Genomic DNA, 27,900 nt, shown 5'->3' with positions numbered 1-27,900 from the left:
TTTACCATTACGATGTTTTTAATGAATTATATTTACAAATAAGAACTGATTAATGAAAAACATTCATAAGTTCGTGTGCAAAAGAATTTCCATAATCTTAGTTGCCAACCAAATATCACCTTTTTGACTATTAATCATAAAACTCCTACGAATTGAGTTTTGATAAAGAAAAAAATGGTCGATAACATGTATTCGAAGCGTTTTGCTTTATCATTTTATTTTAAAATGTTTTATAAGGTCTAGAAATTGTTTATTATCAATTGGAATTTGGAACTAGATATAGAAAATTAAATTTGAGAACAATGGATATCACCTCGAGGCAGTCATTAATAATTGTTAACACTAATTAATTTATAAATCATACATGAGACGTATTGTTCCACTGAATGTGCAGGAAATCATTGAATTCCAATAGTCAAATTACACAAGAGAAATAACGCGAGAAAGGTAATTGTCTGTTCAATCATTTTTCGTTTGTTTCGTTGAAAAAAAAAATTGATACAATGATAATGCACCGAATTGTATAATAATAGTATTCACAGCATTACTTAATTACGCATCATTATTTCATCAGAATGCTTAGATCAAATAGTAATATTCTACAAAGCTAATTAGCTATGATTACCACAATGTACATAATTTTTTAATTTTGTTTTCAGTCTAAACTTTCATTAGCGCTTTACGCAGTGATTTAATTAGAAATTAACTGAATAAAAAGAAAATTATTCATCAAATGATATTCCTCTGAAATACGTAAATCTGTCATTTATCCAGCTAGCGAAAAATTAATGAATTAGGATTAATCGTTATCTCGGATTTAAATTTTAAATTTTTAGTTAAACCATGGATATTGTGACATTTATCGCGAGATTACCATTGTCGGCAAAACGTCGGGCAATTGACGTATCGAAAACAAGGCAATCTGATGCTAATATCGCACAACAAACACCCTCGTGTATTGAACGTGGCATTGCCTCCCAGGTGAGTCTACGACGATTACCATTTAACTCTAGTCGGTATGAAAAATTTTCAGCCTGTTTTCTCGAGCCAATTAACTGGGCTATTGCGAAAAACTGCTGGTGCCCATCGTATTTCTCCTGTTTCTCGAGAACGAGCATGAAGTTGTGGCCGAAGCATGATTGCATCATCACCCAGTCAACAGCACCTGGTAGATTAATGTCGGTCGCCAAAAATACGATATCTTCACCTGAAAAGACGAAAAGCATTAAATTAATGGTTTCGCTTCCGAACGGAAGCTTTGTAATCACAATTTTATTTCGATTTTTCAATTTTGGGTGGAAATGCCTAGAAATGTCATGAAACGTGATGAAATGAGGTTTTTAAAAAATGTCTGTATGTGTGTAGGTAGGTGTGCGCACATGTGTGTTTGTATGTCCAGAACTGTCCTCATAACTCGGGTATTATTGAGGAAAAGATGCTGAAATTCTAGCTGCTAATTGGTACTACGGAGACTCAAATTTGTGGTAAATTTCGGCTCGATAGGTTGAGCGCTTCCTGAGATAGAGCGATTCTTCGAAAATCGTTTTTTGCCGATATCTCCTGAATCACTCGACCGATTCGATTTTTTTTTCAAAATACTCGTCACGATGATACCGATTCAATTAGATTGGAAAACGACCATTACACCCTCAGCAAGGTAGTTTTATTCTCATTTTTTCATTTTTTCGCTGAAATTGCTTGTTCGAACGATAACTTAAAAAATAATCGAGATAGAAACTTGAAACTTGGTATGATTTTGGGTCTTGTGGTAACAAAGTCTGGGATTCTGGATGAACGAAATCGGACCAGTAGTTTCGGAGATATTCCACTTGTGTGTGAAACTATTTTGCTCAATATCTCAAAAACTATTGGTCCGATTTCCATTTTTTTTTCAAAATGTGCGTTTTGATGTCATCTATCTAGATCCAATAAAATATGGGTACCATCCCATTAAAATTGTTCGAGATATCGTCGTTTTTGTATTTTTTTTGTCGGAATTCCCTTTTGCGCACTGTGACATGGGTAAAAGTCAGGGAAACCTTTTGAAAATTGTGCTTATAGTTAGAATTGTCAAGGAACATTCCTATATCAAATTTTAGGTCGATATATTTGATAGTTTTTGAGAGGGAGCAATTCACCCAAAATTCTTGAGAAAAAAAAATCATTTTTTTTGTCATAAAGTATGAGTGGGATTGGCCTTAATATTTTCAAGAAATGGTAATCCTTATGCCTTCATTTTTTGAAAAGATACATTGGGATCCATTCGGAAGCCTACTACCAATGAAATTGGTAGAAATGAAAGTAGGAGAAAAAAAATGCGTGGAGAGGAGCAGTCATATGTAATCTGTCAAATGGCTTCTGTCGCGCTGCTTGTTTTAATTTCCCTTGATGATTAATTGCACTATTAAATTTAAATTTTGGCGTATTAATGAGGCTGCTTGTCACAATTCTGCAGTTCAATGGGTAAATTTGAAGAGTTAACTGACCTCTTTCGTCTGTGTAAAGTTTTTGAAATGTATTTTCTCCGATAATTAGCGATTTTTGTAAAACGAAGAACTTCAGGCACTACAACCATCTAGTAATGCAGTGACTGGAGTTTTGTTTAAAATAATAGATAATTATGGACAGGAGAACGATTTCGAAATTCAACGCTTGCAAGGAGGTCCGTTACCACTCATCACCTGAAATGACCTATTACATACTATGGAATCCATCAATTTTTTGCATTAACATTGAATTCTACTAAATTACAATGTACTTTTCCAATTACAAATTATCCAATCTGAATTCCACATCGTACCATTCAAGCTCATCAAGGTTTAATTTATTATGCGAAATTCGACATACATAATTCAAGTATGTGTAATTCAAGAAAAATACAACATTTATGAAAGCTGGACTGGAATTGGCGGATTTTGTTTTTCTTGAATTCCACATGTTGGAATGATACGTTTCAATTTAGTTGAATTCAAGGCAATATCTTAATTATTTCCATTTCTATTGAATTGTTTCAATCTTAATACTAAGAATTGTTTCATGAAGATTACGAAACCAAAAACGAATCGATATAGAGAGAGCCGGAGAGGTAACATAAACATAAACAATTATTTCATCCGGAGAAAGAAGTGAGAGCTAGTGGGGGCTGTGAGTGCTCTTTGGGCTTAGGTGACGATATTCATTTGATTTTGTCACCAGCATTTTAGTCTCCTGGAGAAATCCGGAGTGAACAGACGGTTCTTCCTTATGCGTCATTAATAAAAAGATAAAGTTAACATTTATTTGACTTCCCATTGCCAATAGGTTACGGGCCCAGGTCACAGTGTGCATTAATTGTATTTAGAAAATTAATTAATTGAATTCAGTAGCGAAGTGGTAAAACGGTTTAAGTTGACTTATCTTCCAGTTGTGATTTTGAGGAATACTTCGGAATCTAAGAGAAATTTTCGCAATCACATTTGTTGTAGCTCTCAACCGGATCTACAAAAAAGGTTTGTTTGATGAGGAACTAGGTGTAGGGTGGATGTGGGAGAAAAATGTGGAGGGAGATACTGGAAAATTAATGACGGCACTGATTATAAAAATATCACTATTTATTGTGGGATCGAACCACGTCGTTAATTCTCTATACACTCTTTGGTAATTGATTGTCACTGTTGATAGTCTTATTTTACTGATAATTGTCTCTTAATTTAATACTGTTGAATCATTGAATTTAGTTGACTTTAAACTGACAAAACTGAGGTGATGTACTGAACGAAACGTTGATCTTATAAGGACTGGTAATGTACTTGGCTACTAGTGAGCTAGTTGAGGTTCAAAAAGCTACTGTCCTCGGTGAGGTACGATGTAAGACTAAATTTGGGGGTTTTCACGGTCGTCTGACCGCTCAACCGAAGGTTCCCGATGGTGCTCGAGTTGAATGTTCTGGAATTTTAGTCGCGTTTCTAACAAGGTTATAACAAAAATTTAGCTATCTCCCTTAGATTCCGAGATATTCATTGAAAACTGGTCAATAGTCAAAACTGACTTGTGCCACTTTACCACTTCGCTACTGAATTCAAAAGTGAAGAAATGTGAAAAGTTCAAGTTTGAAGTCCTCAAAATGAGTGACAATGGATAAGTCTAAGGATAGGTGAAACATAACGCCATTCAATGGCAACATAGAATCGAGAATTCATTTTACGAACTAAATGTGCTAAATGTTGTTGACGAACCTCCCCTGATCCAGTGACTAGAAGAAACAGAGTCCAAAGAATTGCAAAATGTGTCATTGCAGAATATTTCTGATGCCTGCCGCAAGTACGATACACCTGGAGCTACAGCTAAAACTATCCTGAGTAATTGAGATAAAATTTATGGGCGGAAGAAACGCAATCGGTCATGTAAATTAAGAATGAAAAGTGATACGAAACTGAATTATCATTTCGAAGTGTTTGATGATTTGATAACAGAATTAGCAGTGTCGGTCACAAAAGCCCAAAAGGTCTCGTATCTACGCGCAAGTCTTATAAAAATGTATCGACGGCAATCTTGACGATCACGGATGAGGTAATTGCACTGGATTTTGTGAAGAATAATCTTCCAGATCAGGAGACAAAAGCGCCTAATGGAAGTGAAGATACAAGTGAGAAAGTTGTTACGAGTTGCAATTATTTACGATCGCACCGTAGATGTGGGAGCCATCAAGTGGCCTCTACACTAACTACTCTTGGCGGACGACCAATGAGATCACTGAGTTCTCCTTAATCTCATTGGTTGAGCTCCATTATTGGTTCCTTCCTAGGGATCTCATAAAAAATAGGGATCAGTGGGTTTCAAATAAGATACCTCGCTCGTTGCGCTCGAATTCAATGAAATTTTCATTTTTACTGAATGAATATCGATAACTAATCAATTTATATGTGTTTAATGTTTTGAATTTGTATCGCCCGGGTTCCCTTTTGTCTCTAAACGTAACCCCGCGTGGTAGAATGGCAGCTGATGTTGAGGGATTGTTGGTGGACGCGAGAATAATCACAGACGAAAAATTACGATTTTTCGATGGGAAAAGTGAAAAAAAATCGATGTATATTTCCGTTACTTTAAAAAAGTGGTGTGATCCCTCCTTAAGGTCATTAGACCCTCATGATCACTTCATGCTCATAACTACTCTCTTCTTGTTGAAAAATGACCGGGGCCATAGGTGTCTTATAAGCAGCCCACGGAACATAAACATTCTGGAGGCGATAAAAGTGCCGAGAGTGGGGGTAGGTTTCGAGCGATCGGAGCGCGAGGTATCTTATAGCGGGGTATCTGTTGGAATATTCGAGCACAGCTCTCTCATTGTTGTACAAAAACTACTCGACAACGATTTATGACATACTGGGAAAACAGTTCTAGAAAAGGACTAATTTACGATCGGTCGTCCTCCGCAGTCGAGAGCGGTTTAATCCTAAACATGTGCCGAAATTTGAAGAAGGACTGTGTCCTCTTGAGGCATAAAACTTTATGATTTTATTTTTCGTTTTCCCAGTGAGAGTTTTCCCTTGGTTATACTAGTCTCTGGACAACTGTCCTCTAGTACAGACGTGCCTTCTTCGTGTAAAATAAAGAGAATTTGATAAAGTATTTCACTGGTTTGCCGTATTTATTCATTCGCTTACACCCATATTCCAATAGTATCTTATACGAAGCCTCTACTGTACTCTGTTCCTATTTACTAAAGATGAAAGAAACGTGAAGTTGTTTTATATTATACCGGAATATCTCGAAACTGCCTGACCGCTAACCCGCAATTTTGATTGGTCAATGAGTCACGTGAAATAGTCGCTGAAAAAAATCTCCGGTATTTTCAAATTCTTCAAATAGCAAAAATTTTTTTTGCGTCATATTTCTCATTTTTTCATGTGTGAAGTTTATCTTTATATCAAAACATATCTAAATTGCCTAATTGTTGATCATGAGAAAATAAACATAGTATTTCTAAATTTTTTTAACGCACAAATTAGTCTTCACGTCCCAAATTTTAATTTTTTCATATTTATCATAAGCACAAATAATCAATTCTTGCTTCTCAGATTTTCATACATAAATTCTAAACTCTACAAAATTCATGAAAATTCTTCGGTTTCCCAAATAATTCGAGAAAAATCTTTGAAGAGCTACGGTTATCTGGAAAACTGGAATTTTCCGAAGAATTCAAGAAATTTTTTCAGTTTTCTGGGAAATTAATTCATAACGCTCCCCTCATTTTTCAACAATTACAGATTTTAATCAGATTATTTTAAAAAGTAAAAAAAGAATTAATCGAAAATTAAAAATTATTCATTGATGTTTCATTTTTCATTATCTTCATTCTCTTAATTCTCTTTAAGTCCTTATCAATATTTATAAAACATCTATGAGTATGTGAAGTTTAATAAATTCGATTTCTTCATGTTCACAACAAAAAGATAAGCGCGCGCGAAAGCGCGCGCACAGATCTAGTAAATTTGAAATTACAAAAAGGGTCAATTCTAGTTACTCCCAAGTATATAATGTAAAGTGAAATAATTTTGAATTGTGGCATCAACGGTTGGGTCACATTAGTACGACAAAATTCGAAGAGCTGAGAAATACACAAATGATCCAGGATATGAGTCATCTTAAAAAAGTAATAGCGAATAACGATTTGTGTGAGGCTTGTATCAACGGTAAACAAGCTCGATTGCCATTTGAGAAAACGAAGAATAAGTCACATAATAAGTCCCGTGATTATAATTCCCACAAACGTGTGCGGTCCGATCACTCCCCTAATAATCAATAATAAAAATTATTACGTATGATTTATTGATAAGTCACTGAACAATCATTTGATCGCAAATCGACTGTAGAAATTTATGAATGACATCGAAAAATTTTCATGCCCCATGACTTTGTTAGGTAGAATCATCATTTTTTTATTGATCCACTTTGTAAGCATATAAGTTCCCCAAAAATGATGGGGGGGGGGGGCGAAAGGTGAATTTCCTTTTGTCACTTCAAAATATGTTATAAAATAATTTTTCTCTGTGTTTCCTTGACAGTATTTTGATCATTAGAATTCAATAAAGCCCTTAAGTTACAGTAGTTGATCGAAGAAGGAGTTTTTGGCGATCCTTGGCGATCCTGCTGTTGCTTCATTGGAGAATATTTCATTTCCATTTTCTTCAAATGTCACATCACCAATCAACTCCTCCTCATCAGTAAATAAATCCTCCTCACTACCTAACTCTTCATCATTATCAGGAATTATACGATTTTGGCTCATCGAGATACGCGGCAGCGTATCGGACAAGAAAAGTTTTGACTCCGATTGTACAAAACATCAGGCCGATCGCTGCCGTGTAACACGAAGCAACTACCCCCTCCACTACCTCCGAATCATATCCATTAAATAAAATACAAACGTGACGAGCTACATGAAAAATACTCTTAGTTACATTATATAAATTGGCCACAAGCTTCTCATTGATGTAACTATTTTTTTGTTCGAAGCAATATCCTATCGTAAAAAAGAGAGCACTGTCATGGCGGCCTCCACAAATGGGCATTGCGCATGCTCATGGCACAGTGACGCGAAGTGTCATGGCGCACCGGAGAATTTTTGGCGAGTCTACAAGAGACGTTTCATGGCGATGCGATGAGGCTATTTAGAACAGCGCCCGAGAATTACAAAGCGGGGTTATAACTTGAATTTAGAAATCACCAATTCCTCAATTGAATTAGCTAGAAAGAGTTCGAATAAAAGGAATGGATAATTACCCTTTTTCGAACAAAATTCCGAAAATATTTGCAATTTTCAAGATACCCTTCTTAAGAATTAATAATGGAATGGTTCTCACTTCTAAAAATAAAATTATTTTGACATTAAATTTATTTTTGTAAAATTCTGGGAGTAGAGAAAATCTGTTACAATTTAGGAAAAATTATTCTTGGAATAAAATATTCATTATCATTGAATGATTCATTAAAAAAGGCTCATGGTCCCCGAAAATCTCGATTTTTCAATCATCTTATTAATTTACACCAAAAAGACGTCTTTTTATTATTTTTCTATATTTTTGAAATGGTTCCCGATAATTATGAGCACAGAGCAATTATACTAATGGAGATAATGAAAAAAAGAATTAAAATTTCAGGGATCATTAGGGAGTCATTTTTAGGAGTGTTTTAATTAATTGAAAAGTAAAAGTAAATTCTAGCAATATGAAAATCAAAACTTTCAGGTTACTTGAATTATTATGCAATATATGAATATCCTATATCTAAGTACTCTGCATTTTTTATTAATGAAGCAATTAAAATTTTCCAATCAATTTAAGTCAGAAGAAAATAGAATCATTCAACTTTCTTAATGTTGCGTTTATTGAGGTTTCCTCCAAACCAAGCTGATTAGAATCAATGGATAGAGTTATGAAATTATCTTACAATTTTTGTGTTAAGTATAGGAGAATCTGAATGCAACGCAGTAAAAAATAATAATACCAAAATTAAAAAATTCTATTACGAATAAAAAATAGCGATTAAAGACTCCATAATGGCAGAGAACGAGGATGATTATATTCATATCATATCATCTGAATCATTAAGATGAATTTCACAANCCAAAATTAAAAAATTCTATTACGAATAAAAAATAGCGATTAAAGACTCCATAATGGCAGAGAACGAGGATGATTATATTCATATCATATCATCTGAATCATTAAGATGAATTTCACAATTTTCATGAAGATTCACGAAAAAGGATGGAGCTGAAGCCAAACTGTCATTTTCATTTTCAATTTTTAATATGCTGCTTCAAACATGAAGTGATGCATTACTGAATGATCTAATGCAAAATGATAACAGTGTTAGCACGTACTTCTACCAGAAGATCAGTAAACATTGAACACCAGCAATTTACTCTCTAAATTATGTTTGAGAAGTTGAATTGTAACAAAGATTAAAATCTCATTCAGCGAGCATGCTAATTAGCACATGCACAAGCAATTCATTGTAATATAAAAATTTAGCAGCTAATAAATGAGGACATTTTTTTCATCAGTTGCATTGTTTTTGCAATGAGCATGATTATGAACAATGAATTGAAAATAGAAATGTACAATGTGACAAAAAAAGGGGTATAAGGAAAGGACTATCGACATAAATATGAGAATGGAACCCTTCAGCTTGACTGAGATAATTCAAAACCGAAACTGCTAAGACTGAACCCTTAATATGAAAATTTTGAAGTTTGTCTAATTTCTGATNACAATGTGACAAAAAAAGGGGTATAAGGAAAGGACTATCGACATAAATATGAGAATGGAACCCTTCAGCTTGACTGAGATAATTCAAAACCGAAACTGCTAAGACTGAACCCTTAATATGAAAATTTTGAAGTTTGTCTAATTTCTGATATAAGCACTCATTGAGAGAAGATTTTTGAACATTAATAACTATTATTTTGAAAAGACGAATAAAGGATGAATTAAAGAAACTTCGAGGAAGTTGGCAGGTTCTTTAAAAAATCAGAGAATCTTCAGTTTCTATCTGAATGTAACATGATTCGCGGTTTTTCCAATTTAAAGCAATTACGAGGTNAAGAATCTTCGGTTTCTATTTGAATGTAACATGATTCGCGGTTTTTACAATTTAAAGCAATTACGAGATTTTCGCCTAAAAAAATTGAATTCTCCACGAGTTTTCGAGATTTTGAGAAAATTTTCGGTATCTCTCAAACGGTAAATTATTGGTGAATCAATAAGGGAAGAACAATTGATAGACAAAGGGGGAATTTTTTGAATAAAACTAATATGGAGGAGTCATGTAATCCTAACCATGGCACTCCGATTCATTAATATAATCAATAAGAACACAATTTGAAAAATTCAATCAATTCCTTGAATTTTCCCAACAATTCCACAAAAATTTTCAAGTTTAGACAAAAATTCAGGATTTCGTGGGATATTTCACAAAATTTCAGAGCATTCATCAAAGTTTAAAGTTTATGCCATCGTCAAATAATAAAATTGTGAAGAAAATCGTGAATGCGAGGAGTAGGTACTCCGAATTTTAAAAAATAATTGAATGCTTTCATATAGGAGTAAAGAGGAATGAAAGAAGGCTAAAAAATGCTGGGTTGTGGGTATTATTATTTTGTACTCAGAATAGAATTTTGATAATATCCATAGTTACAACCTCATTCAGTGAGCACAGGAATTTAGAAGTAGTGAATCGCTCATTGAAATATTGGAATCGAAGAAATGATGAACTGCGAAGAATTGCTTACATATTAATCTTAATACTCAGTATAATAAGAAAATGATGAATCATTAATTTTTGAAAGAAATACAAAAAATGTAAAAAATTCACCAGTCTCTGTATTGTTGATACAGGTGTACTTTTACGTAGATACGTCTATGGTTTTTGTTTTTCTCTCATGAACTTCATAGTTTTTTCTCATACATATTTATTTGAATAAGCATATATGTACAGTTACATGTTTTACATAGATTTGAATGTTTTAATGTCAGTTTATTGAATATTGGCCGATGAAACGAAGAATATGATGTGATTTCGCTAAGGCTTACACTGAATTTCACAAGATGATACCTCATAACGAAAACATAGACGTGTCCACGTTAAGATGAGAAAAGGAATAATGACAGTGCATCAACATCGCAGCCTTGGCGGCGTTATTCAATAGATAACAAAGAAATTTGCGATAAGATTTTAGAGAAAATAGAGAATGGAAACAAAGAAGAATCTATTGGAATCGATTTTCATCGGATCTCACCATTTAGGAAATAAAATACACATCTTTAATTTGAGAAAACAACAAGAAGATTTCAATTTCTTGCTCTCCCAACTGAATTTGAATATAAATTGGTGAAATGAATCGATGAAATCATCAGAATCTATTACGTAGGGTTTTGAAAAATTTATCAGTTTGAGAGTGATTCTAACGTCCATGTCACCCTTCATTCCACATTACATTCGTATTCAAATGAACAAAGCGCATTTCCATTATCATTTTCATGAGCAACAGCATCAACGTCGCGGCCGCTTGCGGCCGCGACGGCGCTAGTTTCAAAAAATACGCGCATAGCAACGGGTTCATATGCACATTCTCGCATTTCACACATCAACTCCTATCATTTTTTTGTTACGGAGTTGGTAGCAGTGCAATACAACCACACTCACCAAGGAGGGAAGCCCGGGAATTTACAAATTGAATATGGTGCACGAATGATGAATTCCACAGATATTTTTCATTCGAGTTTCGTGCACAAATGAATTCTCGAAGAAGCAAATTCAGTCGGAAAATCTTGAATAAATAATTGAAAGTCGGTGCAAATAACAACTGTGGAATAGAACTATTTGTTTTACTTCGATTGTTAATTGGAAATACGATTTATCGTGTGAAAAATAAATGAGCCGAATTGAATTGAAAATGAAAAAATTTACAGGATATAAAAACGATTCCTTGTTTATTTTGAAAAAAATAATGAAATCTCCCTAAAAAAACAAAAACACGTGTTTTTGTAAAAAAAACTGCGCCAAGAAAAAGTTCCGTTTGGTTCTTACTGGGAAGTAGAAATTTTTGAAAAATACAAAGAAATGAAAAAGAAAGCCAAGTCAGCAATGTCGAATAAACGAAAATAATGCACAATCAGATTTCTATAAGAGAAATAGTTTCAAATCGAATGAAGATTTTTAAAAAATTCTTGATGAAATAAAAAATTAGTAGGAGGACCAACGTTCTTGGCGCGGAGTTTTTCAACTCATTGTCTAGTATCAATCTAATTCTCCATCTTCTGATCCGCGCCAAGGACGTTGGTCCTCCTTCTACTAATTTTTTATTTCATCAAGAATTTTTTTAAAATCCTCATTCGATTTGAAACTATTTCTCTTATAGAAATCTGATTGTGCATTATTTTCGTTTATTCGACATTGCTGACTTGGCTTTCTTTTTCATTTCTTTGTATTTTTCAAAAATTTCTACTTCCCAGTAAGAACCAAACAAAACTTTTTCTTGGCGCAGTTTTTTTACAAAAACATGTGTTTTTGTTTTTTTTTTATTTGCTTCGAAAATCACCTTTTCATTTTTCAGTCATTCCATGTATTCACTATTCGGAGGTTAGATTTCCTTCCTTGTTATTCTCTTTTAATAGGTGATGCCCATGCGCGGCATGTGTTATTTCGGGTTTTAGTTGAGTTTGGTAAGCGCTCGAAACCCGCTACTTTCCAGTTGACTATAGTCAACTGAAACCCATTCGGTTACACGCACGTATCATATAAATTTACTTTTATAATCCACACAATCCGTTGAAAAACAATTTATATGTTGCATTAGCTCAAATCTGCTTTGGAGGGGTCCCGTAAGCCTTACGTGACAGCTCTGGCGCCCAAATCAGCGACAATCTCTTCGGATTCAAAAACATTTATTCTCCATGCAATTTTATTCCGCACGCACTTTCTTAGCCACCGCGGCTGGATATTGCGGCTAGCTTCAGTGTCATCAAGTTTGGAAAAAGAATTCTGGGGAGAGGTAATTTCAACCGCTATGTATTGGTTTTTACATACTTTTTTCTTTCCATTTTTTACTTTCCAAACTTCAATTATCATTCCTTCCGAGGTGTTCCCTCGCGGTCACCACTCCACTTAGTAAACACGCTCAACGCTGCTTAGCTTCCCAAGCTAAGCCTGCCCATCGACACAGTGCATTAGCCCCTTAAGGTACTTCCGCAGTAAGTATATTTGGTGAAAATTTCGAAATGGTATAAAGACGCAATATTTGGATCATATGTTGTTGACCACATTAAAAAGATATTCCAAAAATTTCAAGTCCCTGGTCTATCCCATTTTTGAGATATGCATCGCCAAACATTCAATTTTTGTGTTTTTTCCATTTTTGACGATGTATATCTCGAAAATGGAGTGGACAAGGTACTTGAAATTTTGGAAATAGTTTTTGAATGTGCTCAACAACACATGATCCAAATATTGCGTCTTTATATCATTTCGAAATTTTCACCAAGTATACTTACTGCGGAAGTTCCTTAAAGTAGCTCTACCGCTGGACTCGTTGAGTGCTTTTGAAAAAAAAAAGATTCCAAAAATAATTTTTTTGATGTCCAAATTATTAAAATAATTTATTAAGGACATAACTATAAGAATTATTTCATTATTAATTGTTTTCAATAAAAGTGTGAATAGATTTTCAATTGACTAGCTTGGAAAAATTAGTGGCAACACTGCAGGATAATGTGACGGGTGAGAGAGGTCCCGCCAAGTGACAGCTGACTGAGCCGTTGCCTACTCCTGTTCACAGTCTCCCGTGATTCTGGTTGGGAATTGTTAATAATAAAAAAAACTAAACGATAAATCGTTATCCAACAGGTGCCAATATTTTTTTTTTTTTATCGTTTTTAGGAAAAAAAATTAGATTTTAATCTTTGTTTTAACCGGAGCTGTGTCAAATTTAGCGTCCTTCACATAAGACCCTGTGTTAAATAATGAATTTTCAACATTTTCATTTATAAAAACTTAAACGACAATTAAATGAGGAAAAAAATTACGATTCCGAATCACACAGAGTTTTTAGGCGATTTGTTGTAGTTTTTAAAAATCTTTGAATTGAAATATAACCTCCTGAGGGTGGAGCTACATTAACCCCTCACGGACGGGGCCCTTCTGTTACCAAGCGCAGTGTGTACTCAATACAACTCAAATTCAATTATTTCTAATGAATGGAAAATTATGAAACCGGTATCTAATTGAAGCTACAGTATTCCGGTTTCCAATTTTGTTTGTTTGATCCAGTTATTCTTTATAGATTTGGAAATAATCAATTTTGAAAACAAACGTTGACATTCGCATGGGTCGATCCCATGGATCGACTGCGTACGTGAGCACGAGGCGGTGAGCCGTATTAAAGCAGTAACAACTATTTTCGTCACAAGGCCGAAAAAATTTTTTTTGACGAGTGAGGGTTGCAGGCCGAAACGAATGCAATCACACGAGTCAGAAAAGTTGTTTTCAGCCGAGTAACGAACCTAATTTTTTTTCATAATGTCCAATTATCTAATGTTTCGTGAAGCAATACTTGAAAACTTTTTCATTAATGATTGACACAACACTGTCCCTCCTTCAGAGTTTCTATATTTACTCTATCTCGGAGGCATACGTTCGCATTGAACCTTTTGGACGAATTCCCTTTCCTGCTCTGACATTATGTGTCATGTACAGATGTATCATAGGGAACCATTTAAATAAGAGGTCTTTTTAGTCCTCTCACCCCCCAATAACGAGCCGTCACAAACATAGACCCCTCTTCCATTTTACGTCACAGAACTACGACCCCCTGCCCCCTCTCTGTCGAGGGAATGCTGTATCGGCGGTAGAGTATCCCAGGAAACGGTGGAAGATAATGAGTCGAATTTTGTAATGTTTCATAACAAAGCACTTGAGTACGTTTTCATTAAGGATGCCAAGTGGGTCAAGTGCACAACTAAATTGATCATTTTTTTAAAGGTTTTTCTGAAGAAATCGACGGAAGAACGAATTGAAAAAAATTGGCATATTTTTATATGGAAATGGTGTTCGAAGACGCACATTTAAAAAAAAACTCAAATCCGTTGATTTTTACGGAAGTTATAGGCATTTGAAGATAAAACTTGGAAAAAAACATGGCTGCCCATAGGATGCCTCAAAAAATCTGAAAAAATTAGAGAAGTCATATTTTTCCATATACAACCACAGGAAAAATCGGCAATATGATTGGGGATGGTGAGGGTCTTGACTTGAGTGAGTTCACATGGAATACCCCATATATACGTCCACATAAAAACACTGACAGCGCAATAATAAAAGTAAAACTGAGTGAGTTATATAAATGGGAGACGAAATATATGTTAACACAATTTATTTTATCAACAGAATATCGCCATAAGAAGAAATGAGTTAGTTACACCCATGTAATTACATTATTCATAAAATTATGGAAAATAATTATTCTATTTCTTCTTTTATTTTGATTTGTAACAATTCCATTTGATCCTGCGAGTCACTAGTTAATGAACAGCTAATTGAGCTCACGGTTAAATAATCGTTTAGCATTTCTGGATCTATTTCCTCACAGCGCCTTTTTATTTCGCGCCAAGTCTCAAAAAGCTGTTCATTTCCTAGATTACCAGGCCAAGTATCTACAAATTCATTTCTCTTGAACTCTTCTAAGGCTTCTTGACTAATCAGACTGTTTTCGAAATATTCTAACATGTCTAGATGTTTCGAGTTACAATTTCCGACTGCATCAGGCGAGGAAACAATATTGTAATCAATTCGGTCTGGATTAAACGGATATAACCCACAAGATTCGAACCCATTCACGATACTGTCAGGCAAATCAACAGCGTCCAAAGCTAACTTCAATATTGGTGCGAACATTGATTTGTTAACATTAACTACATTATTATCTACTCGCCACTGTCGCAGAATTTTTCTGTATGACTCTTTCAATGGGTGGAAGACAGCAACGTCAAGGGGTTGGATGATGTGTGCGGCATTAGGGCACAACACTACCAATTCGATTTGATTTTTTTTACAGAAATCGAGCAGTGGCAGCGTAAGATGAAATGAATGCCCGTTCACGTATAACACAATTGGGAAGACGTAATTGTTATCTTTTAACCATTCAAAGAAAACATTGCTTATGTAGCTGAAGAAACTGTCGGCTGTCATGCACCCACGTTTTGTGTTTCCAACGCCCCAGCCTTTTGGTATCTGATCTAGTATATTTTTTTTCGGAGCAGTCTTCAAATCGAAGAGAATCATTGGAGGAGGCATTTTTCCTGAAGCAGCAACTGTGAAAAGCACGGTAAAGCAGGCTTTTTCATTACCATTGACAATTTGAGGCACATTTATGGCACCTCTTTCTGTTATCACAATGTTGTCCTTTGGAACAAGCATAAATGAGCTTTCATCCAAGTTGAAAACTCGATCTGCTTCTATGTTTAGAAGTGATTTTTTTTCAAGATACCTTCCTACTTTAGAAAACCAACTTCGCAGATCCCCTTCACTGACAGAAGCTTGAGTAGAGGTCAAGTTTTTAACAATTCTCTTACTCAAATTTGAATGTCTCTTCATAAAAGCGTTGTACCAGTGTTTACCAGGACGATTGTTCTTGAAAGGAGTCTTTTTATCACCAAAATGTTTTTGTACACAATCCAACAATTGAGCCTTTGTAACAGGAAAACCTACTTTTGCACAGAACACCATCCATTTTATAATTTTACTTTCTTCATCATCACTGAGTATAGTCTTAGGACCTTTTCTGCACTCGAGAGGCACGAAATTTCTTGATTTAAGATATAATGTGCTTTTGGGCACTCCGAAATTTTTGGCAGCTTGTCTCAACGTTTGACCTTCTCCTATTGCATTTAAAGCTTTTTGTAAATCACTAACACTGTAGTTTTTTTCACTGTTCATTATTTTTTTGACACTTCCACTCTTAATAACTGTTTTTTTAATAGAACGGATCTTTTTCGGTTCATCTGCTTGTTCGTTTGCGTACCTCTTTGGAGGCTGCTTTTTTCTTGAAGATTTTTCATTAACCATTGTTGAAATTTACATGAAAACATCTGGAAGTAATATAAAACGCATAAATATTATACTTCAACGCAAATTTATTAATAATTCGATGTTTAAATCAATGAACGTTATAAATAAAATTAGTTTACTTACTCAGCACTGGAGATTTTGAGGTTATGGTACAAAAAAGTAAACAAAATTACTTGAGCAAGTGTCACACGCAAAATATTACTTCGGTCGATGAATTTTGTTATTAATTCAACAATCATGATCGAATTGCAAGTTTTTTTTTCACAATTTTGAGTCACAAAACAGCGAACAAAAATATTCCACAACCCGTGTCCACCTACTACTGCTGCTCCTCAGCACATAGAACTGAAGTTAGACACTTCAGTCCACTGTGTCGACTGTGTCCAACTACTACGGATTCAGGAGGTATAGTTGGACAAGTAATTACAACATCAAATTTTTTTTTTCAAAATAGGGAAGAGGGGGGTAAAGTGGACACTTTAGACTTCTGTTTTAATTACTCAACTCAGAAACAAACTTATCAATTGAGCTCAATTTAGGCTCATCACAAAGGGAAAGAATTGTTCTTTGCGATGAAAAGAAACATATCAAATTTTATCAACATTTCAACCCGTCATTAACATTTAAAAAAAAGTCAAGTGTCAATTTTACCCCAACCTCCCCTATGTGTTATAGAAATTGCTTATCATTATAATAACTATCGATATAATTGTTACGTGCATATTTATATAGGTATTATACGTTCTTATTACAATAACATGATAAAATAATCACTGTAATCGCACCAAAAATGATTACAAACGTATGAAAAATCGCATAGGGGAGGTTGGGGTAAAATGGACACTTTTGACTTTTTTTAAAATGTTAATGACGGGTTGAAATGTTGATAAAATTCAAGAATTTTTTTTTCATTGCAAAGAACAATTCTTTCCCTTTGTGGTAAGCCTAAACGGAGTTCAATTGATAAATTTGTTTCTCAATTATGAGTAATTAAAACAAAAGTCTAAAGTGTCCATTTTACCCCACTCTCCCCTATGAATTTTCTATACGGATTGCGTATAGAATTTCTATAGGATTTTCGTATATGCTATTCGGATATTTCTATACGGATGTTTTTTATACAAAGTATTTCCATAAGACTTCTATAGGTTTGATCCAATACGACCCACTGCCACATGTATAGAAACATTTCGCATGGAGTTGCGACATTTCTCTACGTTTTTCTCTGGAGCGTTTAGACATTTTTCGTATGAAAACAAAAATGTATGTAAAAATTCATGTATAGAAATAATTCGTATAGAAAATATTCGTACAGATGTACCCGAATATCATATACGGAAATCCTATAGAATTTCTGTACGCAATCTGTACAGAAAATTTCTATACGATTTTTTCATATGTGCAATGGCGCGAGTCGACTACTTTCGGAGCCGTATTATTATCAATTATTTGTCATAAATTTATATGAGTAATAAATATTAAAACCTGAGATTTATTTGAGCTAAACTATCAAGATTAGAAGTTCAATTTGTAATTTTCTTTTCTGAAGATTCTTTTGTTGATAGTTAGATATTTCTGTACTGTCCAACTATAGGTCCGATTTTTCGTTTTGTCCAAGTATTGGGTATTTTACCTGATTCTATTGTTCCACATTTCTTCGCTTCTCTCCTGCCGCTTTAATGTAATTTTCAGAATTTTATTACTACCTCACATAAAGAACGTGAAGAACTTTCATTGCCACTTCTCCCAGAAAGCATTAATTATTAGCATAAGTGTAGATCGACTTTTCCAAATCCTGTCTATTTATCATCTTTCTCGCCATTGTTAGAAATGAGTCTGAGCATGAGTGAATACTCCATTAAGTGTTGAATGTCTACAAAACACTGAAATTTCATTCCGTTGAAACCTCTCTCTTGTCTTTATTCATTATTGTCAGATGCTTCCTGTACTCAGAACGTTGGCAGCTGCGTAATCTGATTTGAAGAATATAATACAACACTGCACGTGGATTGTACCACGTGCTCTTCTTTCATCGACCAGACGAATATTCAGAATTCAGTGAAAGAAAATGATGAAGGCCCGGGTGGATTATCTTTCGAACGTAATCTTGGTTATTTTTTTTATTTTGATAATCTGAAATGATCTCCAATTGCTATTAAGTTTTACATAGCCCTGGAGTCTCCAAAAATTATGATTGTACAATTAAAAAAACGTTGAAAAAAAGCTGAACATTTTCAAAGAGCGTATTTGAATAATATTGGGAAATAAACCCAATAGGGAGGGAATTGAAAATTAATAATTTGATATATCTAACGGCTGTTAGGTCGTCATTTGTCACAGTAGTCAATGACTGTCCATTCACTATTTTCGCTCTATCGGACTTATTTCTTAATCTTTTAAAAAAACATTCTTTGAAAATGTTCAGTTTTTTTCTTTTTTTTGGTTGTACAATCATAATTTTTAGACACTCCTGCGTGATGTAAAATCCAATGGAAATTGTGATATATTTTACATTATGAAGATGGAAAAACGATCGAGGTAACGTTCGAAAGATAATCCACCCAGACGTTAAACGCTGCAATTCCGATACACTCAGAAAACTTAAACGTACACTGAGAGAAACTAATCATGTTGTCAAACAAGTCTTGTTTGAGCCGACAAAATTGCTAGTTGAAAATTGCCAAAAAAGACTTTGTTTGATTCGAATTTGAAAGTGTCAAACATGAATAATTGTTCTGCTTTCGACAGCAACGAAATATTTGGCTCAAGAGGCGGATAATTCACACCAGACGGTGCCTTTTCAGGATGAAAATATCTCATATAGAGGAAAATTTATCAACAAATATTTTATTCCTAAATTACAAAATTGCTATCATATCATTATTATTGTTTCATTTAAGTGTTCATTTCTTGTCTGTGATTATTGGACAGCCGAAACGAAAAACTACTATCCCTTGTTTCTCATAAAACAAAGATTTTTCGGGAGCAAAATACGTATGGGAGTATCGAATAACGAAGGAGTAGTGCTAGAAATGACATTTCTTGCGTATACAGAGAATGCAATTTTTTTTGAACTACTAAATCTATTTTTGCGACCAAAATTTTTCATTTCGGCGGGCTCTCTGCATGTTTGGCACAAAAAATCCTTTTTTGATAATTTTCAAAAAACTATTCTTGGCACAAGTAAGACTTGTTTAAGAACTTTGTTGTTTTTTTCTCAGTGTACATTATGTTTCGCTAAGCGGCTTCAAAAAGGCGTATTTAACGGTCAAAATACAAACGTAAATTATGCCCAAACAAAGTGTCTTTTACGTTTCACTAAGCGTATTTTACGCTCAAGAAATGTGTAAATTACGATCTTACTAGAATCGTACTTTACGATTTACTTATACGTAATTTACGAAAAAAACATGGTATTTTACGCTTGAAATAACTTTTTTTCTTCGTTGGAAATTCCAGGTAAGTAATCGAAAAATACAGAGAACAGCATCGTAATTTACGAATACAAAATCATAAATTGTCTTTATGTTATCGTAATGTACAGCGATTTTAAGCGTGTAATTAACGAACACGAAATCGTAAATTACGTTTATGTAATCGTAATTTACGGCAATATTGAGCGTAATTTACGCTTCAACTTGAAGCGTAGAATATACGCTTCAGAGAGCGTAAAAGGCGACTTCTCTAAACGTAATTTACGTTTAGGTTTTTCTGTATGTATCTCTCATATTTAATATTTACGCGATTCATGAAAGTACATGATGAATGAAAATCCAAAAATGACGAATTATACTATAGCGCACATAATAAACATGAGAAAATTTGCAATTATGACGCAAAAAATAATTTGTGAGCTTGAAGAATTAGAAAATATCGCGTTTTTTGTTAGCTACTAAGTTCACGCGAATTATTAGCCAATCAGAATTATGAATTCTAATTGAAACAAGTGTTTTGAGCCATACTGAATGTTATACAACGACTTGAATCTTGTCCATTTTCCACTTCTTAATCGTTTGCATGAAAATCGAAAATTAACTCATTTAGAGTAAATTTTCTGAATTTTACTAAAGTTCTCAAGATGTATACATAATTATGAAATATCTTTTTTTGAATGTGACCCTTTCCATAATGTCATTAATTATGTAATTTAAACGATTATTCCGTCCCCACCACAAATCATAGGAAGTACACTGAGAGAAAAACGACCAAGTTTTCAAACAAGTCTTACTTGTGCCAAGAAAATATTTTTTTTTAAATTATCAAAAAAGGATTTTTTTGTGCCCAACATGCAGAGAGTGCGCCGAAATGAAAAATTTGTCGCAAAAATATATTTAGTAGTTGAAAAAAAATTGCATTCTCTGTACACGCAAGAAATGTCATTTCTAACACTACTCCTTCGTTATTCGATACTCCCATACGTATTTTGCTCGCGAAAAATCTTTGTTTTATGCGAAACAAGGGATAGTAGTTTTTTGTTTTTGTCAGCCCGTGAAACAACCAAAGGGTAAGGGGAGTGATAGGGCAGTGAAACAAGCAGGGGTCCGAGTCTATCCGACAGAAGGCATGTGTTCGTTACTTTTTGCGTCATTAGTCTCTTTCTTTTTTTTTTATTTCTACCAATTCCATTCGTAGTAAGCTTCCGAATGGATCCGCAGCAATTCCCTATCCTTGTGAAAGACATGCGACCGTAACCACATGCTACCAGGTGTTCACAGGAAAATATTCAACTTTTTAATGAAAAAGATTTATGCAAAACGTTAAATATCTCCGAAACTGCTCGGTCGGTTGCGCCTGTACAAATGCGCTAACCTTCAGTATTGTAAGCGCTATAATCATGCCAAATTTCAACTGGCTATCCCCATTTTTTCTCAAATTATCGTGCGTACGAGAATGAAAAAATTAAAAAAACGAAAATACGGGAATATCTTGGAAACTTGGTATGAACGGATATATATATTTTGATTGATCCAGATGATAGCTGCCGAGGCGAGTATTTTGAAAACAAAATTGCAATCCGTCAAGTAGTTCATGAGATATTTGAAGGAATATATCTACACAAAAGGTTGAATATCTCAGGAACGGCTGGATCGATTGCGCCCATCCACAATACCAACCTTTAGTATTATAAGAGCTAGAATCATACCAAAGTTCAACTTGCTATCTCCTTTTTTCCTCAAATTATCGTGTGTACAAGATTTTTTATGAAAAACGGAAAAACGGTAATATCTCCAGACTGTGTATTAAAGAGTCTATATATTCTGATTGGCCTAGATAAAGGCCATCGAGACGAGTATTTTGAAAACAAAATTGAAATCGGTGAAGTAGTTTTTGAGATATTGAGGAGAAAAGAAATTTAAACAAGTTGTATCTCACGAACTAGTGGACCAATCGGGCTCGAACGGCGCCCAAGTTGAGCTCAATAATAGCCACAATGAGGCAAAATTTCAGATTTTCTTCTACAAATTTCACCGTATTTGTGTTGAATTTTCTAAAAATTTATCACCAAAAAACCGAGTTGTCACATACACACAGACATGACCCTAAAAAACACTATTTCTTCACGTTTCATAACATTCTAGACCATTTCCAGTCGAAATTAAAAAATCGAAATATCGGTCACATACAAGGTTTCCATGGGGAAGCCAGTAAACGAATGGTATGTGAATTAGATATGATAGCAGAAAGTGATGTGCAAAATTGCCATTTGGAGGCATATTGCTAATTTATCAGGAAAAATAACTATACAGTATGCAAGAGCAATTTCCCACTTGTTTTTACTAATTTGAGTAACTAGTAAAATCGTTACTAAACTCGTTACTCAGCTAGTAAAAGTTTAGTGACCATGAATGGCTGGTGAGGCGGAATGTTTTTTGGAAGAATTATGAACGGTTGAGTGAATTTACGTGTAACAAAAATTTTCAAAAATAAAAATCCTTTTATTTACCTTGAAGTGTAGTAATGCTTTTGTGGCTCATAACGAGATGTGGCATGACCTCCTCAAGGGATCCCTGCCACTTGCAGGATGCACCAGGACAGGGGCAGCTGTACGGACGGAATTCACAAGCATCCTCATGGTCGGGTTTTTCAATATGCACCATTGATACTGTGCAACCACTGGTGGAGTATTTGCAAGGGAACATAACGTTACTGGCTACCTTTTCCATGGCAAGATTCCTAATATTACCTGAAGAATTGAGGAAAAAATAAAAAAATTAGAGTTATTTTTCAACTTAAGAGAACCTACGGCAGAATGGACCCATCGAATCTTCTCAAAAAATGAGGAAAGACATCGTTAGATTTCTCTTTAACCCGAAGTGGTCGATCGAATCCATTTTTCGTCACTGTTCTTCATCAATATGTTATCATCAAAAAGTACGTCTCAGGTGAATTCGGTCGCATTGTAAAGCTTACAAGAAAATCTACGAAATGAAAAAAGAAAGTCGTCGAATTTCCTTCTGCCAATCTCAAGTGATTGATAAGTCAATAATTAATTGAAAGCCTGGAAAGTCGTAAATACTGAAATCCACATTCTCGTTATCATTAATTTTGTATTCATCTTGTTAACAAGTAATGTGAAAGAAAAATGTCAAAGACTTTGATTCTAGCTCATGAAATTCTCTTCGAAAAACGACTTTCGATGATTTTCTCTGAATCCCAACCCCCATTTTTGAACGGCATTCAATTTTGTCTCACTCTAGCCGATAAATGCGTTCTAACCAAAGAGTACAATTCCGATAGATTCGATCTAATTGTAAAACTCATAAAAAAATCTCCAAAATGAGAAAAAAATCGATAATTGAATAATTAAATGAAGGACTGGAAATTCGTAAATGGTGAAAATCTTCATCCTCGTTGTCATGAACTTTGTATTCGTAACAAGTAAATTGAAGGAAAAATGTGGAGACTTTTTTTTACTGATGTTAAAGGACTTGACTGTAGTTGATGAAATTCTTCTCAAAAACCGACTTTCCCGGAAAGTATTCCGGGAATAAGTATTGTGAAAAATACGCTTCTGTTTTGATAAAGCTCACAAATTCATCCAAATGAGAAAAAAATCGTAGAAAATTCGAAAACTACATTTCTTATTACCATCGATTTCGCATTCATCTCGTTAACAATTAATCCAAGGACAAAATGTCAAAAAACTTTGTTTGCAACTTACGAAATTCTCTCCAAAAAACGACTTCAGACAATTTTGTCCAAACCTAACAGTTCCCGAGATAATTAAATGTCTCGAAAAAATATCCTGCTCGATTCTCTCTCAAAAAGAGTCCATTCTGCCCCGCTCTCCCCTCGAAAGTGATTCCCCCCATAAATTTACTCATCCAATCACCTAATGGTCCACGACACGTTGGACAACAGCTCAATTTGGGTCGACAATTGCTGCACACCAAGTGTCCACTCTGACATTGCAGAATCGGTGGCAGGACGTATTCGAAGCAGACAGGGCACTCAAACAGACTAGCCAAATCTGTGGAGCTACTCGACGCAGACACAGCTGTTGCTGAGGTACTGGCAACAACTCCCCTGCCTCGTTTACCCGTGCTTATGTTTAATTGAGACATTGTCTATTAACCTCTATACCCTCAGCTCAATCCTCCTCTATCACTCGTCTGCATAAATCAAATGATAATATACGAAAATAATCAGATGCCTCTACCTGAAAATCAACAAATCACAATCAATTAAAGTTGTAATTAGTGCATTGAGAAGAAAAGTTTCTTGTTTCCAGGATTAAGGTACTGATTTTAAGAAACTCGAGGTTCTAGAAGGCATTGTTATGGGAATATGGAAATGATTACTTGATTTCAGAATAACAATGGCGAAAGTTGAGTATCAAATGCGTCTTATTTGAACACAGAAAATCGCAATGTGAAAATTACCAGGAAATGAATTGTTTGATTTGAGTTTAAGTCTCAAACAACAACAAAATACTTGTCGGTGCCTTTTCATGATAAAAATTTCTTATCCCTTTTTAAAAAAATCCATGGAACGTTTTCTGTCACCGACTAGAATTTGTCATTCGGCTATAATTTAACTCTATTCATAGGTAATACTATAGCCATAACTATAGTTATAGATGCCTATAGTTATAAATAGTTATCCGTAATAACTATAACTATTTGTAACTATAGCTATAAATATTTATCGATATACATATAAATATCGATAGTTATAACTATTTCTATAGCTATAAACATAACTATAGCTACGGAAAATATTCTGAACAAACACTAACAAAGAAGTAGTGTAAATCAGATTCCATTTAAATTGAAAGCTGAAGTTTGCCAATAAATTTTAATAATTTACCATTACAACAACTGGGATATCCAATGCATTTCATGCATTCCTCATGCATTCATGAGGAATTGATGTATTTTTTATTTAAAAAAAACTATAAGGTTCAATGCGTATATTTATAGCGCGCGGAGCGCGCAATATACCTTAGTAGCGGGATATTTATCAAAAAGTTTTTGAGAAACGAAATACTACTGTCCCTTGTGTCGAATAAAACGAACATTCTTCGGGAGTAGAATACGTACGGGAGTATCGAATAACGAAAAAGCAGGGCCAGAAATTACATATTTCATACACCTGCACGCAAAGTTCGTATTTTGCTCCCTGATAAGCAGGAGGAAAGTGAGTACTTTCCGCTCTAGGGTGGAAACTTGCTCCCTCGGGCGGAAAGTACTGATAACTTTCCACCCAAGAGCGGAAATCAGTACATTCCTCCCTTGAGCGGAAAGTATTTACTTTCCTCCCGCTTATCAGAAAGCAAAATACAAATTTTTCTATGCATGAATGTTAAAAAATTGCATGTGCACCTCGGGCGGAAAAAACGTGACTTTCCGCCCTTGGTGCACAATATAATATTTTTAAAAACAATGAAATCTATTTTTGCGACAAAAATTTTTCATCTCAGGACAGTCTTCAAATGGTCATTTTTGGTGAATCTCAACTTGTAATTCTTTTGATTTAAACACGACTTGTTTGAGAAAATGTTTTTTTTTCTCTCAGTGTACTTGTTTCACATGAGATAAGAGGGATAACAGAAGACCGCTGATTCGTCAGAACTTTCAAGCAACTGTTCGATACAAAATTAACAATATTTTTAAAAACCAGAGGAGATGATATCATCTCCTGAAGGAGGACAATGTGCTTCGGGTGCGAAAAATGTCGATAACAAAATAAAAAATTTTAACAAAGAATTTTTTTTCAACTCGAGAAATAAGCAACCCTCTGTTACCCCTCAAATCATGTATGACCTGTTGGGTTCTTAAATTAAGAATCTTCGCATCTCTTCGTATTCTTTTCAAGCTATGAGAATACGAATGGGAACAAATTCTGGAATAATTGAGTTATGCTTTGACTAACAAAAAATTTATAAACATGAGTAGATTAATTTTGTCACAGGAAAAATTATTAAATTATTAAAGCCCGGTTGCAATCAAGCCCTGTTATCCAAATAAACCCCAGGGTAAAATTTATCCTCGGGGTCAAATGTTTGACCCGAAGAACAATTTTTTATTTATCCTGTAGCCCGATTTGAATTAACACTGATTTAACTTTACGATTAAATTTTATTTTTTGTTCCTGAGATAAATTTGAGATACTCTCCTGGGTAAAATAATCCATCGAACATCCAAATTTAGTTTTTTTCTTATCTGACATTTTCGATACCCAGAGCTGGTGCAACCGGCCCTAATTTAAGAATAAGAATATTATTGATGTGAAAATTCAAATGTTTTTGATTTAAGAATCCAAAATAAAATCCAGAACCAAGATTTTCTTTAAATAAAAACAATCGTGTCAAGGAATCAATTCATAAACCGTTGGGTTCTTAAATTACGAACCTTTGCGTTCTCAAATTAAGAGAATACGAAGAACAAATTCTGAAATAATTGAGATATACTTGGACTAACAAACAATTTACGAACATGACTAGATTCATTTTGCTGTAGGAAAAACCATTAATTCAAGAACGAGAATATTCTTGATTTGAAAAACCTGATGTTTTTGATTTAAGAATCCAAAATTAATTCCAGAACCAAGATTTTCTTGAAATAAAAACAATCGTGTCAAGGGATCAGTTCATAAACCGTTGGGTTCTTAAATTAAGAACCTTTGCGTTCTCAAATCAAGAGAATACGAAGAACAAATTCTGGGATAATTGAGATATACTTCGACAAAACCTGATATTAAACCTGATATTTTTTATTTAAGAATCCAAAATTAACTCCAGAACCAAGATTTCCTTCAAATAAGAGGAATCGTGCTTCAACTCTGGTACAATTACACCAGATCGAACTAAAAAAGACTGATAATTAGAACTTTCATCTCCGATTTAAAACAAAAAATCTTTTAAAACAAATGCCATTTCCACTTATTTCCAGGATTTTCGCTAAAAACTAGAAACTTTTCTTCTCCGTGTGAATTACTTCACCAGATAAATATAAAATTAATCAACGGCTGCACATACTTGGCGTTAAATCAGGTAACCAGCTCGATTATGCGAAGGTGCATCAAATGAAAAGCTCATATGGGGGAAAAAAAATTATCAAAATTAACAGTAAAAAAGAAAGAAAAAAAAACCCACGACGGCGACGACGCCGATGTGGGGCAACGCCTTCACATCATACAGGTAAATATCCTCGTTTATCACCCTCACAAGACACACTCCCGATGAACCATGAGTTCCACTTTACACCTCGAACCGAAAATAACAAAATGAAAATTAACAAATACAGTGGGCCAACGAGTTTTGTGACTGTGTAAGGTTATTACATGGCTAATGCCAACACCAGTGATGCATCAGTGGATTGCGCAAGACAACTCATGACGGAGCACATAAAACGTGCGACATAACCGAGGGTTACAACACTTTTTTTCACTGGATAATTGATGTTTTCGTTCGCTGGTTCGTTCACCTGTACTTTTTTTATTCGGGAGATGTTGATTCTGTGGGAGATTTTTTCAGGTCTTGCCTTTTGTTTTTATGGTTGGATGGAATAGGAGGGAGTCTGCTGTTCCCTTCGTTGATCCTCGCACATATCTCGGGGGTTTGTTATCCCCGTGACGTCGGATATTTCACTTCGTTGGTGGTTAATCCTCGGGGGTGATGAATTCTTATTGGCGACGGTAGATCTCACTGGAGGGAGTGGAATAATGTCAGAGGTGAAGTGTTTTGACGATGGTGGAGAATCAACTGAGTATATGTTCATTACATATGTGTAATGAACGAGGGGGGACGTGCAACGAGCGAGGAATGACAATGATGCACGTACTGTAGTCAGG

General features: G+C 34.5%; 2 protein-coding genes across 2 annotated transcripts; both read right to left on the bottom strand.

Moving 5' to 3' along the window:
• LOC107038771 (E3 ubiquitin-protein ligase SIAH1) lies at positions 1-27,900 on the bottom strand. Its single transcript, XM_015258028.1, has 4 exons — positions 27,086-27,900; positions 23,939-24,265; positions 22,550-22,789; positions 1-1,207 (listed from the first exon to the last, which is right to left on the bottom strand). Exons 2-4 carry the CDS (start codon positions 24,168-24,170, stop codon positions 837-839), a joined length of 843 nt encoding a protein of 280 aa, XP_015113514.1. The 5' UTR covers positions 24,171-24,265; positions 27,086-27,900; the 3' UTR covers positions 1-836.
• LOC107038770 lies at positions 14,897-17,091 on the bottom strand. The gene is made up of 2 exons (XM_015258027.1): positions 16,729-17,091; positions 14,897-16,625 (listed from the first exon to the last, which is right to left on the bottom strand). Exon 2 carries the CDS (start codon positions 16,600-16,602, stop codon positions 14,998-15,000), a length of 1,605 nt encoding a protein of 534 aa, XP_015113513.1. The 5' UTR covers positions 16,603-16,625; positions 16,729-17,091; the 3' UTR covers positions 14,897-14,997.

This window comes from Diachasma alloeum, unplaced genomic scaffold, assembly GCF_001412515.2.
Source record: "Diachasma alloeum isolate Michigan unplaced genomic scaffold, Dall2.0 Dall_scaffold_00288, whole genome shotgun sequence".
NCBI classification, from domain to species: Eukaryota; Metazoa; Arthropoda; class Insecta; order Hymenoptera; family Braconidae; genus Diachasma; species Diachasma alloeum.
Note: the sequence above shows the minus strand (reverse complement) of the source record. Positions and strands in the feature narration are given on the sequence as shown.

Bases quoted from the DNA above. Each gene is read 5' to 3' on its own strand.
- LOC107038770 (XM_015258027.1), bottom strand. From the start codon at position 16,602: ATGGTTAATGAAAAATCTTCAAGAAAAAAGCAGCCTCCAAAGAGGTAC.
- LOC107038771 (XM_015258028.1), bottom strand. From the start codon at position 24,170: ATGTCTCAATTAAACATAAGCACGGGTAAACGAGGCAGGGGAGTTGTT. The intron at 22,790-23,938 runs GTGATTGGATGA...TCAATTCTTCAG, and splicing joins AACGTGTCGTGGACCATTAG to GTAATATTAGGAATCTTGCC. The intron at 1,208-22,549 runs GTAAATAAAAGG...TCGTCTTTTCAG, and splicing joins AAGCATTACTACACTTCAAG to GTGAAGATATCGTATTTTTG.